This window comes from Periplaneta americana, chromosome 17, assembly GCF_040183065.1.
Source record: "Periplaneta americana isolate PAMFEO1 chromosome 17, P.americana_PAMFEO1_priV1, whole genome shotgun sequence".
NCBI lineage: Eukaryota > Metazoa > Arthropoda > Insecta > Blattodea > Blattidae > Periplaneta > Periplaneta americana.
Window position 1 is genome coordinate 12,285,038 of NC_091133.1, and position 13,005 is coordinate 12,298,042.

At 34.2% G+C, this 13,005-nt stretch overlaps 1 protein-coding gene across 4 annotated transcripts in view; it reads left to right on the top strand.

Moving 5' to 3' along the window:
- The window catches only part of LOC138692779 (zinc finger protein ZFP2-like), a 68,892-nt gene that overhangs the window by 32,124 nt on the left and 23,763 nt on the right, over positions 1 to 13,005 (top strand). For 3 of the 4 annotated variants that reach the window (XM_069815985.1, XM_069815983.1, XM_069815982.1), the window contains 3 exons: positions 861 to 958; positions 2,513 to 2,650; positions 7,403 to 9,331. In XM_069815985.1, the coding sequence (XP_069672086.1) occupies positions 861 to 897 (37 nt within the window). In that variant the 3' untranslated portion in view covers positions 898 to 958; positions 2,513 to 2,650; positions 7,403 to 9,331. The remainder of the gene's footprint in view (positions 1 to 860; positions 959 to 2,512; positions 2,651 to 7,402; positions 9,332 to 13,005) is intronic. The other variant, XM_069815984.1, reaches the window with a different exon arrangement.

Consider the following 13,005-nt stretch of genomic DNA (forward strand, 5'->3'; position numbering starts at 1 on the left):
AACCTTGACGTAATTCTATCTTATATTCAAAACCTGTCTGCTTATCTAATTTAATTAATAATAAGTGTTTCTAATTTTAGGAAAATAAAATTGAGAATATTGCTGGTGAAATGTCTTCTGGGTGGACTGGACTAGAATCTGCGTAATGAGTTTAGACAAGATTGGGATCTTATTCTGTACATGAGAAAAGTGCATAATCGAATTCATAGCGACATACTCACTAATACTAAACGAATTCTATATTTTGAATGGAATTTAAATTTAATTAGTTCAGAACAAATTTAAAATTTCCAATGAAATAGTATATAGGCTACCTGTAATAGTCATTATTTACTTATGGCTTTTAAGGAACCTGGAGGTTCATTACCGCCTTCACATAAGCCCGCCATTGATCCCTATCCTGGGCAAGATTAATCCACTTCCTACCATCCTATCCCACCTCCCTCAAATTCATTTTAATATTATCCTTCCATCTACTTTTCGCCCTCCTCAAAGGTCTTATTCCCTCCGGCCTCCCAACTAACACTTTATATGCATTTCCAGATTCGCCCATACGTGGTACATGCCCTGCCCATCTCAAACGTCTGGATTTAATGTTCGTAATTGTGTCAAGTGAAGAATACAATGCGTGCAGCTCTGTGTTGTGTAACTTTCTCCATTCTCCTGTAACTTCATCCCTCTTAGCCCCAAATATTTTCCTAAGAATCTTATTCTCATACACCCTTAATCTCTGTTCCTCTCTCAAAGTAAGAGTCCAAGTTCCTGTAATAGGCCTACATATTATATATTGTAATCACTCTGAATAACTCTGTTTCTTAAGCTTACTTTGTCCAGATGTGTCAATCAAATTTCTGTTTCAGTCGTGATGGAAGTGATCAAAAAGGAACCCGAGGTTGACCCGTTGGCTGTACATTGGAGTGATAACACTGATACAGATGAGAAGAAGCCCTTATCAGAGGTAAATTGAAAGTCACTGGTTCTCTCATTTCTATGTTCGACTTCAATCGCAATATATATGACATAAGGTTAGACCTATATATATATATATATATATATATATATATATATATATATATATATATATCCTAATTTATAGGTAGCAGATTTACAGTATGTAGACATAAAAATTCAATCTGGAGTTGTTTACCAAGTTTCTCTTCATGTTTCGTATTACGTTGTTTTATTTTTCTCTCTCTTAAAATATTACTAGTACGTAATGCTTTTGTTTATAATTTATTGGATTATTTTTATTAAATAGTATGTAAGATTGAAAAGTTACATTGTGCTGCGATTGAGTATAGTTACAGCTTCAGTGTAACAAAATCATAACAAAGTGAGGTGAGTCTTTGTGAAGGTGTCTGTAATCTCTTACTGAAACAGAACACCATTTTAAATTGGACCTACCTTCTGTACAATATAGAGCAATTCCACGTGTGACTGACTGACATTTACAGTACATTTTGACAGCAAAATATCAGCCTAAATTGTGTAATGGGTTGAAATTAGACTGTCACCACAGGATTTGATAGAGGAAAGTGTACACTTAAGGTACATATAAAAATAAACATCTATAATAGAAAACGTTTACTATTTATTTACGTCCAAAGTGTGTAACTGACTGACATAAATGTCAACCCTCTCTTCAGATGAACATTGTTCTCCACAGATTTTTGTGAAATGCCATTGTACAGTTTTACAAAGTATTGTTCGGAGAGGAAGTGTTAATCTTTAGTTTAAGTTGAAAACGATCTCCAAACCACAACTAATAATGGAGTTATGGCCGAAAAAGTGATGTGTTGCTGACTGACCTCATTCTGTGACTGACTGACATCTCTGAATTTTAAAATAAAATTCCACATTATGGAACCGTAAATAGTACAAAACAACTTGAAACTCGTTAAGTAGTAAATTAACATAAAGTTTAATTGAAATTAATAATATTTTATTCCAAAATTAAAAAATTAATTTGCTCAATCATGCACCTTAAATGACACAAAATAATACAGATACGATTATTACGTAGGCCTACTTAATAATATGTACATATATATAGTTTTTTCTCTGTGATCGAATACTGTATATACCAGCCATATGCATTGGTTTTTAATTTTAGGACTATAACCATGTCGCTGCAATCTTGACAGCGCTTATCGCTGTATATGGTATCAACTCCTTTTTCCTTGCTATTTCTACTGTAAGACAGTGTATTTTGTTATCCAAGCACGTTCCTAACAATCTTTCACTGACCTCTTTATCGATTACGATGTGATGACGCATGTCACAGTTTATATTTCCCATGCCCATGGCTCTAATATATGTTCACAATATCCAGAACAGAAAACATTCAGAGGTGCGGTGTAGAAGTAACTTTTAACTTTTATAGTGTCATTTGGACGCTGTTACATACATGAGCATATGTTAATCACTTTCAGAAAAAGAAAAATTTCTCTTTCTGAAACATAATATGTTAATGTTATGTTTTACATATATACATTATATGTCTCTTCTGCAGGATGGACTTTTATTGGATCCCTACGTTCCTGGAATAAAAATGAAATGCGAGGACAACAACTGTGATCTCACATCAGATATTAAAGTTGAGGAAACTGCAGTGCCAACTAATTTTGTTACAATAAACTGTAAAGACGAGGTAAGTGGAGTTCTTTTTCGACTGACGACACACTTTACTGAATGCCCACGATATCGCAACACATTTGTTTTTATTTAATAGCAAAAATAGTGCTTTTCTTCTGAAGAAAAAGGTTATGAAACTCTTTGTAGAATATTTTATAGCGGATGAGGAGATGATTACTGGTCACTGCACGGAAATTTTGTCGTTTTTAACCTCCTTTTCCTCCAACTAAGACTTTCAAGGTCTAAGCAGAATTCAAAGAAAACTTACATTAAAAACATAGTTATTCACACATATTTCGGGTAAGCCCACATGATGAAGAATCCAACAAATAGGTGCCGGAACGCCGTTCTAGCGCGTTCCGCCTGAAAAAAGCACTGTTAACTTCTATGTAGCATCGAACTTTCAGTGTTGTAGATAGGTCGATGTTAATACGCAATCGAAAGTTCTAAAAAAGCAAGCAGCAACTTGAGTGGCATTAGAAAAAAACGAAGGTATGTGTCAAAAATCACAAACTATGATGCTGAATGACTGATAAATGATTATTATCGTTTTTGAAAACTCACCTATTTGAAATTATGTGAAGTCTGTGCTTTAGGGATTGCACAGAGTTTATCTATACTTGGCCTTAAGATTAACAGACCAACACGTAAATCATCTTCAAGATGCAGCAGTCTGTTCCTTTGTTTAGATTTCACCATTTTTATAGTAGAAAATGCTGATTCACACAAGTATGATGTTGAAAACGGCAGTTCTAAATGTATTTTTAGGTTATTCGGCACCATCGACTGATTTGACAAAAATATTTCCGCATGTAAGACACTCAGGATTTTGTTTATATTCATCTCCACGCCACGTAAGACCATATTGCAAGTATTCATCATTATATTTACAAAACGCGGTGCTTTTTTGTGAACCCCGGAGGGAATTTTCACTCACATTATTTGAATTAGAACTGTTGTCATCTAATCCAGAATTAGATTCAGATCATCTTTTTCGAATTAAATTTTGTCAATGGTAAAATCTAAATAGAGCATTTTTGATAAAATAGCCTAATCATACTATCACCTGCTCACGTGTATACACTGAAACTCACCAACATGTTCTGACGATTCTAAACTTTGTTTATTACTAAGTGGGAAGAGTAAACGAATTACTAAGCATTGTTTCAGGTGTTCACTTTCATTCGAATTATCACCAGACAGAAAAAATTAAACTGAGCATTGTTTCATCCATAAAGTCTGTCTCAAAATAAAATTATCAAAGACTTTGTTGTTAATAAAAATTGCATTGTAAAGAGACTTTCTGGATGGCATATAATGTATTTTTCAATTCCAAAATTTCACGACATACTCCATGGGGCTGCGTAACGCATCACCAGTTGGGAATGACTGTCATAACAGCTATAAGTCATAAGATTCTGTACGCACGGGTATTTCAGCATATGACAGAGCCTTTAGTATTTTCTATGTAAAAATATTTACTCCTTTTATTTTCATAAACTCTATATTTCAACTATAGTGATATGTTAATATCTATATTTAAAAATTACTTTCACCTCTTATTTATTTATTTTTTTTAAGGGTATGTTCTGGGAACAGTGTGAAGATGTAGTGCTTAGCGACATTTTTTAATTTTTATTTTACAATTTTCATGCTGCAGTCTGATGAGTTCATGTTATGTTTTGGAAATCTTCTTTCGAGTAACTATTTTTTTTTAATTTATGATATGAATGTATGGTGTAATAATCACGAGTTATAACATACATGGGTTAGCGTATCTAATATTTTGTGACTCTCTCGAAAACCTTTAAATATTTTCAAGATTTTGTGATATACAGTACAGGGAAACTTAACTATGCATGAGATTATTGGGTTTGCGGGCCTTTCGTCCACTACTTTTTATCTACAATTTGTTTCGTCCACGTTCTCTTGTCAACAACCGATTGGTTCATACAATTTACATCCATCAATACATTTTTCCACTCCTTTTATGCCCATAACCTTTCGTCCATCTTAGAATGCCTCTGCAGGCAGTGATTGTCGCCGAGATGCTGCAGTGTTTAAATTAAAGCACAACAATTCAACTTCATATAAAAAATCGAAAAGTAAACTCATAGGAACTAGAGTACCAACACGCGAGACAAAAACGCTATAAATTGATGTACCATCTTAATATTTAGTGGTGGTAAAATCCATAGTACGACATCCTCCAGAACGTCAATAACCTGTGTGTAACATATCTTATTTTTGAAACACATTAAAACATTAGAGTTACAGAACAGAATTCGTTTCCCATTCTCGATATGATTGAATTTCGACGCTGAATAACTTCTGTAATTGAAAGCGTCATAAAATAACATTCTAAATCTGTCTGCCATGAACTATGAAGCAGATGATGTGGCACAGGCAGACACTGTCACTACGACAGTGTAATGTAATTATCTGACATAATTTTCACTTGGCATGTTGCACCATTAATCAAATTCCATATGTGTAGTGAAGCAAATAAAGAGATAGATTTGGAAGTAAACTCAGAAAAAACAAACTATATGGTTATGTCTCATCACCAGAACATAGTGCAAAATGGAAATATAAAAATTGGAAAAGTAACCTTTGAAAAGGTAAAAAAGTTCAAATATCTTGGAGCAACAATAACAAATATAAATGACACTTGGGAGGAAATTAAATACAGAATAAATAAATATGTGAAATGCCTGTTATTATTCGGTTCAGCTTTTGTCATCCAGTCTTCTCTCAATAAACCTGAAAATTAGAATTCATAAAACATTTATATTACCAGTTCCTCTTTACGATTGTTAAGCTTGGACTCTCACTTTGAGAAAGGAACAGAGACTAAGAATGATCCAGAACAAGGTCCTTAGGAAAATATTTGGCGCTAAGAGGGATAAAATTACAGGAGAATTAAGAAAATTAAACAATATAAAACTGCGCGCTTTCTATTCTTCTCCTCATATATTTAGGAATATTAAATCCAGACGTTTGAGATGGGCAGGGCATGTAGCACGTATGGGCGAATCCAGAAATTAATATAGAGTGTTAGTTGGGAGGCCAGAGGGAAAAAGACTTTGGGGAGGCTAAGATGTAGATCGGAGGATAATATTCAATTGGATTTAAGGGGCGTGAGATATGATGGTAGAGACTGGATTAATCTTGCTCAGAACAGGAACTGATGGCGGACTTATGTGAGAGTGGAAATGAACCTCCAGGTTCCTTAAAAGCCATTTGTGAGGAAGTAAGTAAAACTTCCATGTTGAAGTGTAGGTTGAAAGTCCAGTGCTATTTGTGATGTAGAATAGTGTTCCGCAACTGGTGTGCTTCCACAAGGTGAAAGGTGTGACGCGAACTTTTCCATATTATTGTAAAAAAATTAATTAACATTAAATTCCTCTCTCTGCTGACACAATTAGCCCCTGAGTTAGTGACATTTCCAGTGACACCGAAGACATTATGAAGGAGAAAATAGAGAACAGTCAGAAGTTGTCACTCCAGATCGACGAGTCTACCGATATTAGCGGTCACGCACAACTTCCTTCCTACATCTGATACATTGATGGGGATGTAATTGTATTTTTTTTTTTTTTTTTTTTTTGTGCAAAGAAGTGCCCGAGCGAGCAACCAGTGAAGAAATATTTCGCAGAACTAATGAATATGTGGTCCGTAATTAATTAACAGCGGAGGATTGCGTTAGCGTTTTAAAGATGGAGCTGCTTCTATGAAAGGATACGTGAAGTATATCCTAACATACAGAGCAACCATTGTCTCATTCACCACGAAGTCATTGTTGCTAAGTCTTTGCCATCTCCTCTGAAAATTGTGATGGACGAAGTAGTAAAAGTTACTGTCATTTTCAACTACATATATGTGTGAACTGGGCTTCTCGAAATTAAAACATTAAAGAGGCATAGATGCAAATCCATCGATGAAGAAATTAGGCTTGCACTGTCAACAATTCCGCCTCGGATCAGCCACCTGTATGCAGCTAAGCAGGTTCAAGTATCCCATTGAAAGTATGAGTAGAGTTATTTACTTTAATATTGGTAATAGGTGTGTACTTTCTACAGTGAATTAAAATTCATAAATTGTCAATAAATGCAAGAGTCGATTTCTGTTTTATAATGATAATGAAAATAGTAGTAATAATAATAATAATAATAATAATAATAATAATAATAATAATAATAATAGTAAATTTGATTACATTACGTAATTATATTAGGAGAGTCACGTCATATATTTTTGAGGGGATTAACATTTTGGTGTGCAGTGTTGAGTCTAGGCCTGTCTAGTGTGTGCCGTGAGTAAAAGAAGGTTGCGGGACACTGATGTAGAACGTTGATGTTGGGAAAATTAATCGTCATTTTTGACCTGATTAGCAGTAAGTCTTCCACATGAAAAAAACATGCACATTTACTCCTAGATAATTTGCATGATTTGGAGTTCATAGTTGAGCATCGAAGTACGTGCGATATGAATTGACTTAATATGTAGAGGATTACAGAACTATAACAGTAAATTATTCCTATGCTATGTGCAATCGTCTAGCTTTAAAGAAACAAGTACAGTAATAATGGAATTCCAGAAAAGAAGAGCAGAATTCCATGAGTGCCAACTTCAAGATATGAAACAACCCCCTATGTATTCTGTATGTATTTAAATAAGTTTCAGTTTGGTTTCCAGCTTAGAAACTAGTATGTTCTCTACGTTTCCACCTACAGATCCGCCATCTCTTTTATTTGCCTGTTTGCAGGAAGATTCCTGTGACGTGGACATATTAGAAGATGATATGATACCGGAACCATTGAAGTGCATTAACTGTGGAAATTGTTTCTCGGAGTTACAGGATATCAATAACCATTTACATATGCATACTGGCCAAAGACCATTGAAAAACGGTTTCTGTGAAAAATGTTTTTCCAGTTCATCACATGAATATCAACATGCTCGCAAACATACAGGCGAGAAGCCATTTAAATGCGACATCTGTGGAAAGTGTTTTCCGACTCCTTCTGAACTATATCGACATGATCGCACACATACAGGCGAGAAAATATTTAATTGCGATATCTGTGACAAAAGTTTCTCGACTCACTCGGAACTAAATCGACATGTTCCCTCACATACAGGTGGGAAAATATTCAAATGCGATATCTGTGACAAAAGTTTCTCGACTCTATCGAAACTAAATCGACATGTTCCCACACACACTACTGAGAAAACACTTAAGGGGGACATCTGTGAAAATAGTTTCTCAATTCCTTCAGAACTAAATCAAAATGTTTCCACGCATACAGGTGAGAGAACATTTAAATGCGATATCTGTGGAAAGAGTTTCTCGCAGAATTCTAATCTCAGAATGCATGCACGATCACATACGGGCGAGAAACCATTCAAATGCGAAAAATGTGAAATGTGTTTTTCCAGGTCGGATAGTTTGAAAAAACATTTACGCGTTCACACAGGCGAGAAACCATTTAGGTGTGATATCTGTGAAATGTGTTTTTCGTGGTCGCATCATTTGAAAGATCATAAACGCGTGCACTCGGGCGAGAAGCCATACAAGTGTAGTCTTTGTCAAAAGTGTTTCTTGTCTACTTCACGTCTAAAGAGGCATGCTGTAGTGCACACAGGCGACAAGCCTTTCAAATGCGAATTGTGTGGTAGATGTTTCTCGCGATCAGGAGACTTAAGAACACATTCACGCGTTCATACAGGCGAGAAGCCATTCACGTGTGAAATATGTGGTATGTGCTTTTCGTGGTCGCATCATTTCAAAGAGCATTTGCGCTTGCACTTGGTCGGGAAGCCATTCAAGTGTAATGTCTGTCAAAAGTGTTTCCCTTCTTCTTCACGTCTAAACAAACATTCTGTAGTGCACACAGGCGAAAAACCTTTCAAATGCGATGTATGTGGTAGATGTTTCACGCAATCGGGACATTTAAGAAAACATTCCCGGAAGCACACCGGCGAGAAAGTCAAATAAGATGATTGAAATTTTTTTTAACCTGTTTGCTATGAAGTAGTAGGCATATTGCTTATGCCTTAAAATGCGATGTCCGTGAATAACTTTCCTGGCCACTAGATATTTAGGAATGTTTGCATACAGGCGAAGAACTATTGGAATACATTGTTCCTTGAAAGTGATTTTTACCTCGACAGCATATGAAAACACTGCAAGGTAGTATTCTGGTCGACAAGCCATGAATTGCGAAGTTTGTGAAAAGTGTGTCAAATTGTTCTAATCCATAATTTTTATACTGCATTACGCTGGTACGATACCGCTAAAGTAATATATTATATGGTAATATTTTTCTTTTATGTCGGACAATTCCTTAGGAGCAATTGATCACACAAATTCCTCCTACAATTAAACTTCATGTGTCAACTGATCACTTATTAATGTACTATCAAAACTTGTAAGTATACGTAAAGTGTTCGGATAGAAATGTTTATATCTAATGTCTTGTCTATATACCGTAGTGTTTTTTCTGGACACATAAACAGTGAATAACATGTTTGAACGCTTACCATTAATGTAAAGTGGTGCACGAAAAGGGCCATAACAAAATGATGTATTATGAATTTTTGTCTACAAGACAGCGAAGAAATCGCCACACTCCACAGTGGTTGCAAACACGAATCCAGGGGAACAAAAATAATTTTGGTCACCCTTGAAACTGTAAGTAAAAATGATTCATTATCACACCAAATATGCCGCCATATCATGATCTTTAAACTGCAGTAATCTAAAATAATACGGAATCTAGAAAGAAAGCTGAATTTAATGACGACATAGAGCTCATTTTAATTTAGATCTGTCATAAATAATTTGTTTAATTTTGCAACAAATCGAAAATACACTGAAACTTAAGGTCACATAGGTACAAATTTCTGGTAAACTAATGAGCCCATTAATAAAAAAAAAATTTGTCAGATCTTACATGTACATACAACTATAAGAAACTCACTTTTTACTTCATTTGAAAACGAACTGTCGGTTTTGTGGTATTTTAAAACAGAGTTTGGAAAAAAAAATAATTTTTTCAGCATGTATCAAATTATGAAACTAATATTCAAGTTATAAAAATAAAAACTTAGTTTCATTATCACAAAGCAATATGTAATATCTGGTACAAATTTTGGACCAATGGCATCATTAGTTTGCCAAGAAAATGTACCTATGTGATCGTATGTTTAAGCATATTTTCGATTTGTTGCAACAATTAAACAACTTGTAAAGGACAAATTAATAATCTAAATTGAGTGAACTATAAGCCATTCAATTCAGCATTCTTTCAAGATTCAGTGGTAAAATTTACGTATGGCTATTATCAATAGTGTTATTACATGTTTTGTCATAATTTTTGTATACGTTCGTAACCCTCTGCCCTTAAAAAATGTATATCGGAACATAAGGATAAAAATTTAGTATATTACAAAGAAATGTATGGCCTATAAGAGTCTTTAAACCGCAAAGTGCGCGACTTGCGCCATTTAAAGATATTTGTCATTTCTTCCAAGACAATTAATTTAAAAAAAAAAATCTGCAACCAGTACTTGCGTTATTCGAAAAGAAAACATTGGGCGGTTTTGTACCAAATAGGCACAAATGGACCAAACCCCCAATAAAAGAACTAAATAGGATGTTAATTTAAAGATAGTGACTAATTAAACAATTGAACTTAATTTATAATAATTTTATGCGTCGATTTTACAGAATTAGTTCTGCAGTAAAAGTTAAATTTCTTACCATAAATTGACAACAGGGTTTTAATGCTTCCATAATAAATATTAAACAATATTGTTATTTACTATTATTATGTTCGCCGCGAATACGATATATTCCTCAAGTAATGTTATTTTATTATAATATGAAATCAATAAACAACAACACATTAATATATGAAAATCTGTTATATAGAAGCCAAGTTATTAACTTTGTACAAATGCACCCCCTGTGGTGGAATAGTTTCTCTTACACAAACGTAATAAGAGTTTGTATACAGAACAAATATTTATCTGTAACTACTGCACAAAGTTTAATGAAAATCTGTTACAACGTTGAAGAGTTGTTAATTTTGTCTAAATTCACTCCTTATAATGAAGTAGTTTCTTTCACACAAATGTAATGAGGGTTTATATACAAAAGAAATATGTTACCTGTAACTACTGTATAACATTTGAAGAAAATGTGTTAGATAGGGTCGACCTGGTTGGCGAATTGGTATAGTGCTAGCCTTCTATGCCCAAGGTTGCGGGTTTGATCCCGGGGGCAGGTCGATGGCATTTAAGTGTGCTTAAATGCGACAGGCTCATGTCAGTTGATTTACTGGCATGTAAAAGAACTCCTGCAGGACAAAATTCCGGCACATCCAGCGACGCTGATATAACCTCTGCAGTTGCAAGTGTCGTTAAATAAACCATAACATTTTTTTGTTAGATAGGAGAAATATTCACAGTCTGCTCTAAATTCATCCCTATAATGGGGTAGTTTCTTGTACACAAATATACTGAGAGTTTTTATGGAAAACAAATATGTTACCTGCAGGGCCTGATTTACAAATTCAGAGGCCCGGAGCTTAATTTTCTTTATGAGGCCTCTTTTTTTCATATATGATAAATAGGCTTATCTTATTTTATTTAACTTCTGTCACCTTTCATCATGTACTTATTTCACAGAGGGTTTTATTAATTCTCTATTTTGAGGAGAAGGATTAAAAATAAAGTGGTCCCATAAGGTATCAGTGATATGTGTGGCCATATGATAGGGTCAGAGCTGATTACACCAGTTGTAGTACTGGTAGGCCTACTATCCCTAGTTTCCTTTAGTGCAGTAATTCAGGACTTTGAAAGCAATGTTCATTTTTCCTAAATTCTGGTTTAGGCTAATGCAAAAAAAAAAAAAAAAACCTTTGTTCTCTACAAATTAGTAGCTGTGACGGATTATTGTCTCTGTATTACAAAATCATCATTAGTCTGTGTTAAAACATTCACTTTTTGAAACTGGAGGTCTCTCTTGGTAAATGAGTTACTGAGAGTGACATGAACTAACATATTTACTCAATGATCAGCGTTGTTTTTCTTCTTCTTGAATTTCAATAGCCTTCTTTTTTCTTTTATTGGCTACTAACTCAAATTTGCTTGGGAATTCCGTTTTTAATTATAGACATTCCAAAAAACACTTTTGCACTACCAAAACACACCAATAAATGGTCCTATACCAACAGAAATGAGATAAGTTGCAAAGCAACAGAAGCATTAAGCACTTGATTTAACACTCAACACAATGAGAACCGATAGTGTTGTTGACTTTGGGTGCTGAATTCATGATTAATTATTTAAATATGCCTACTGTTACAACTTGCATAAACTGTACATGGTAGCCAACTTTTACAAGTTAAACTCTGCAATCAACTTATGTACGTATTTATTCACACTGCAATGGGTATATACCCGGTGGCAGTGGTAACTAATTACACTCAATAAAGACAATAATAAACACAATTAATAAAAAATACAATTAATAATAATACTAATAATTAATACTAACAATAATTAATAATAATAACAACAACAACAACAGGGAACATCCTAAATTAAATGCAGCACGATCAGTTAAAATAAGATTTAAAGTAAATCAAATTTGTACCTTAAACCTATGTTCGAACTAAAACCCACGAGTATGATATGTTCATATCTGCACAAGTACCTTTCAACACTACACTCATTTCCCTGTCAACTCACTCACTGCACTGGAACTACGACACATTTCACTGATTCTATCCTGATTTCACTAACACTTCAAAAACATTTCACTGTTCAAATACTTTGCACTGCCACTATAAACTATAAAGCTTCACTGACAGGAACACGTTTGACTTACTCAACACACTTTACTGACACAACATAATTATGACTCTAAACTTAAAATAATAAGTGATTTTTTATGAGTTTTCTAAAATAATAATTCGTTACATAATTACTTATTTCATCAGTTCTGATTTTGAGTTGGCAGAGTTGTTTATTTCATTTTTCATAATTCATTTTAAAAAAGGCTTGTTCCTGGATTTTGAAGCCCCCAGTATCATGAGGCCCTCAGCAGAGGCACCAAAGGCTGCTGCCTAAATCAGGCCCTGGTTACCTGTAACTACTGTGTAAAGTTTGATGAAAATCTGTTGGGTAGGAGAAAAGATGATAATTTTGTCTAAATTCACCCCTTGTAATGGGGGTAATTCTTTCATATAAACACAATGAGACTTTGTATGCAAAAAAGATATGCTACCTTTAACTGCTGTACAAAATTTCATAAAAATCTGTAAGATAGGAGAGAAGTTATTAATTTTGTCCCGCTAG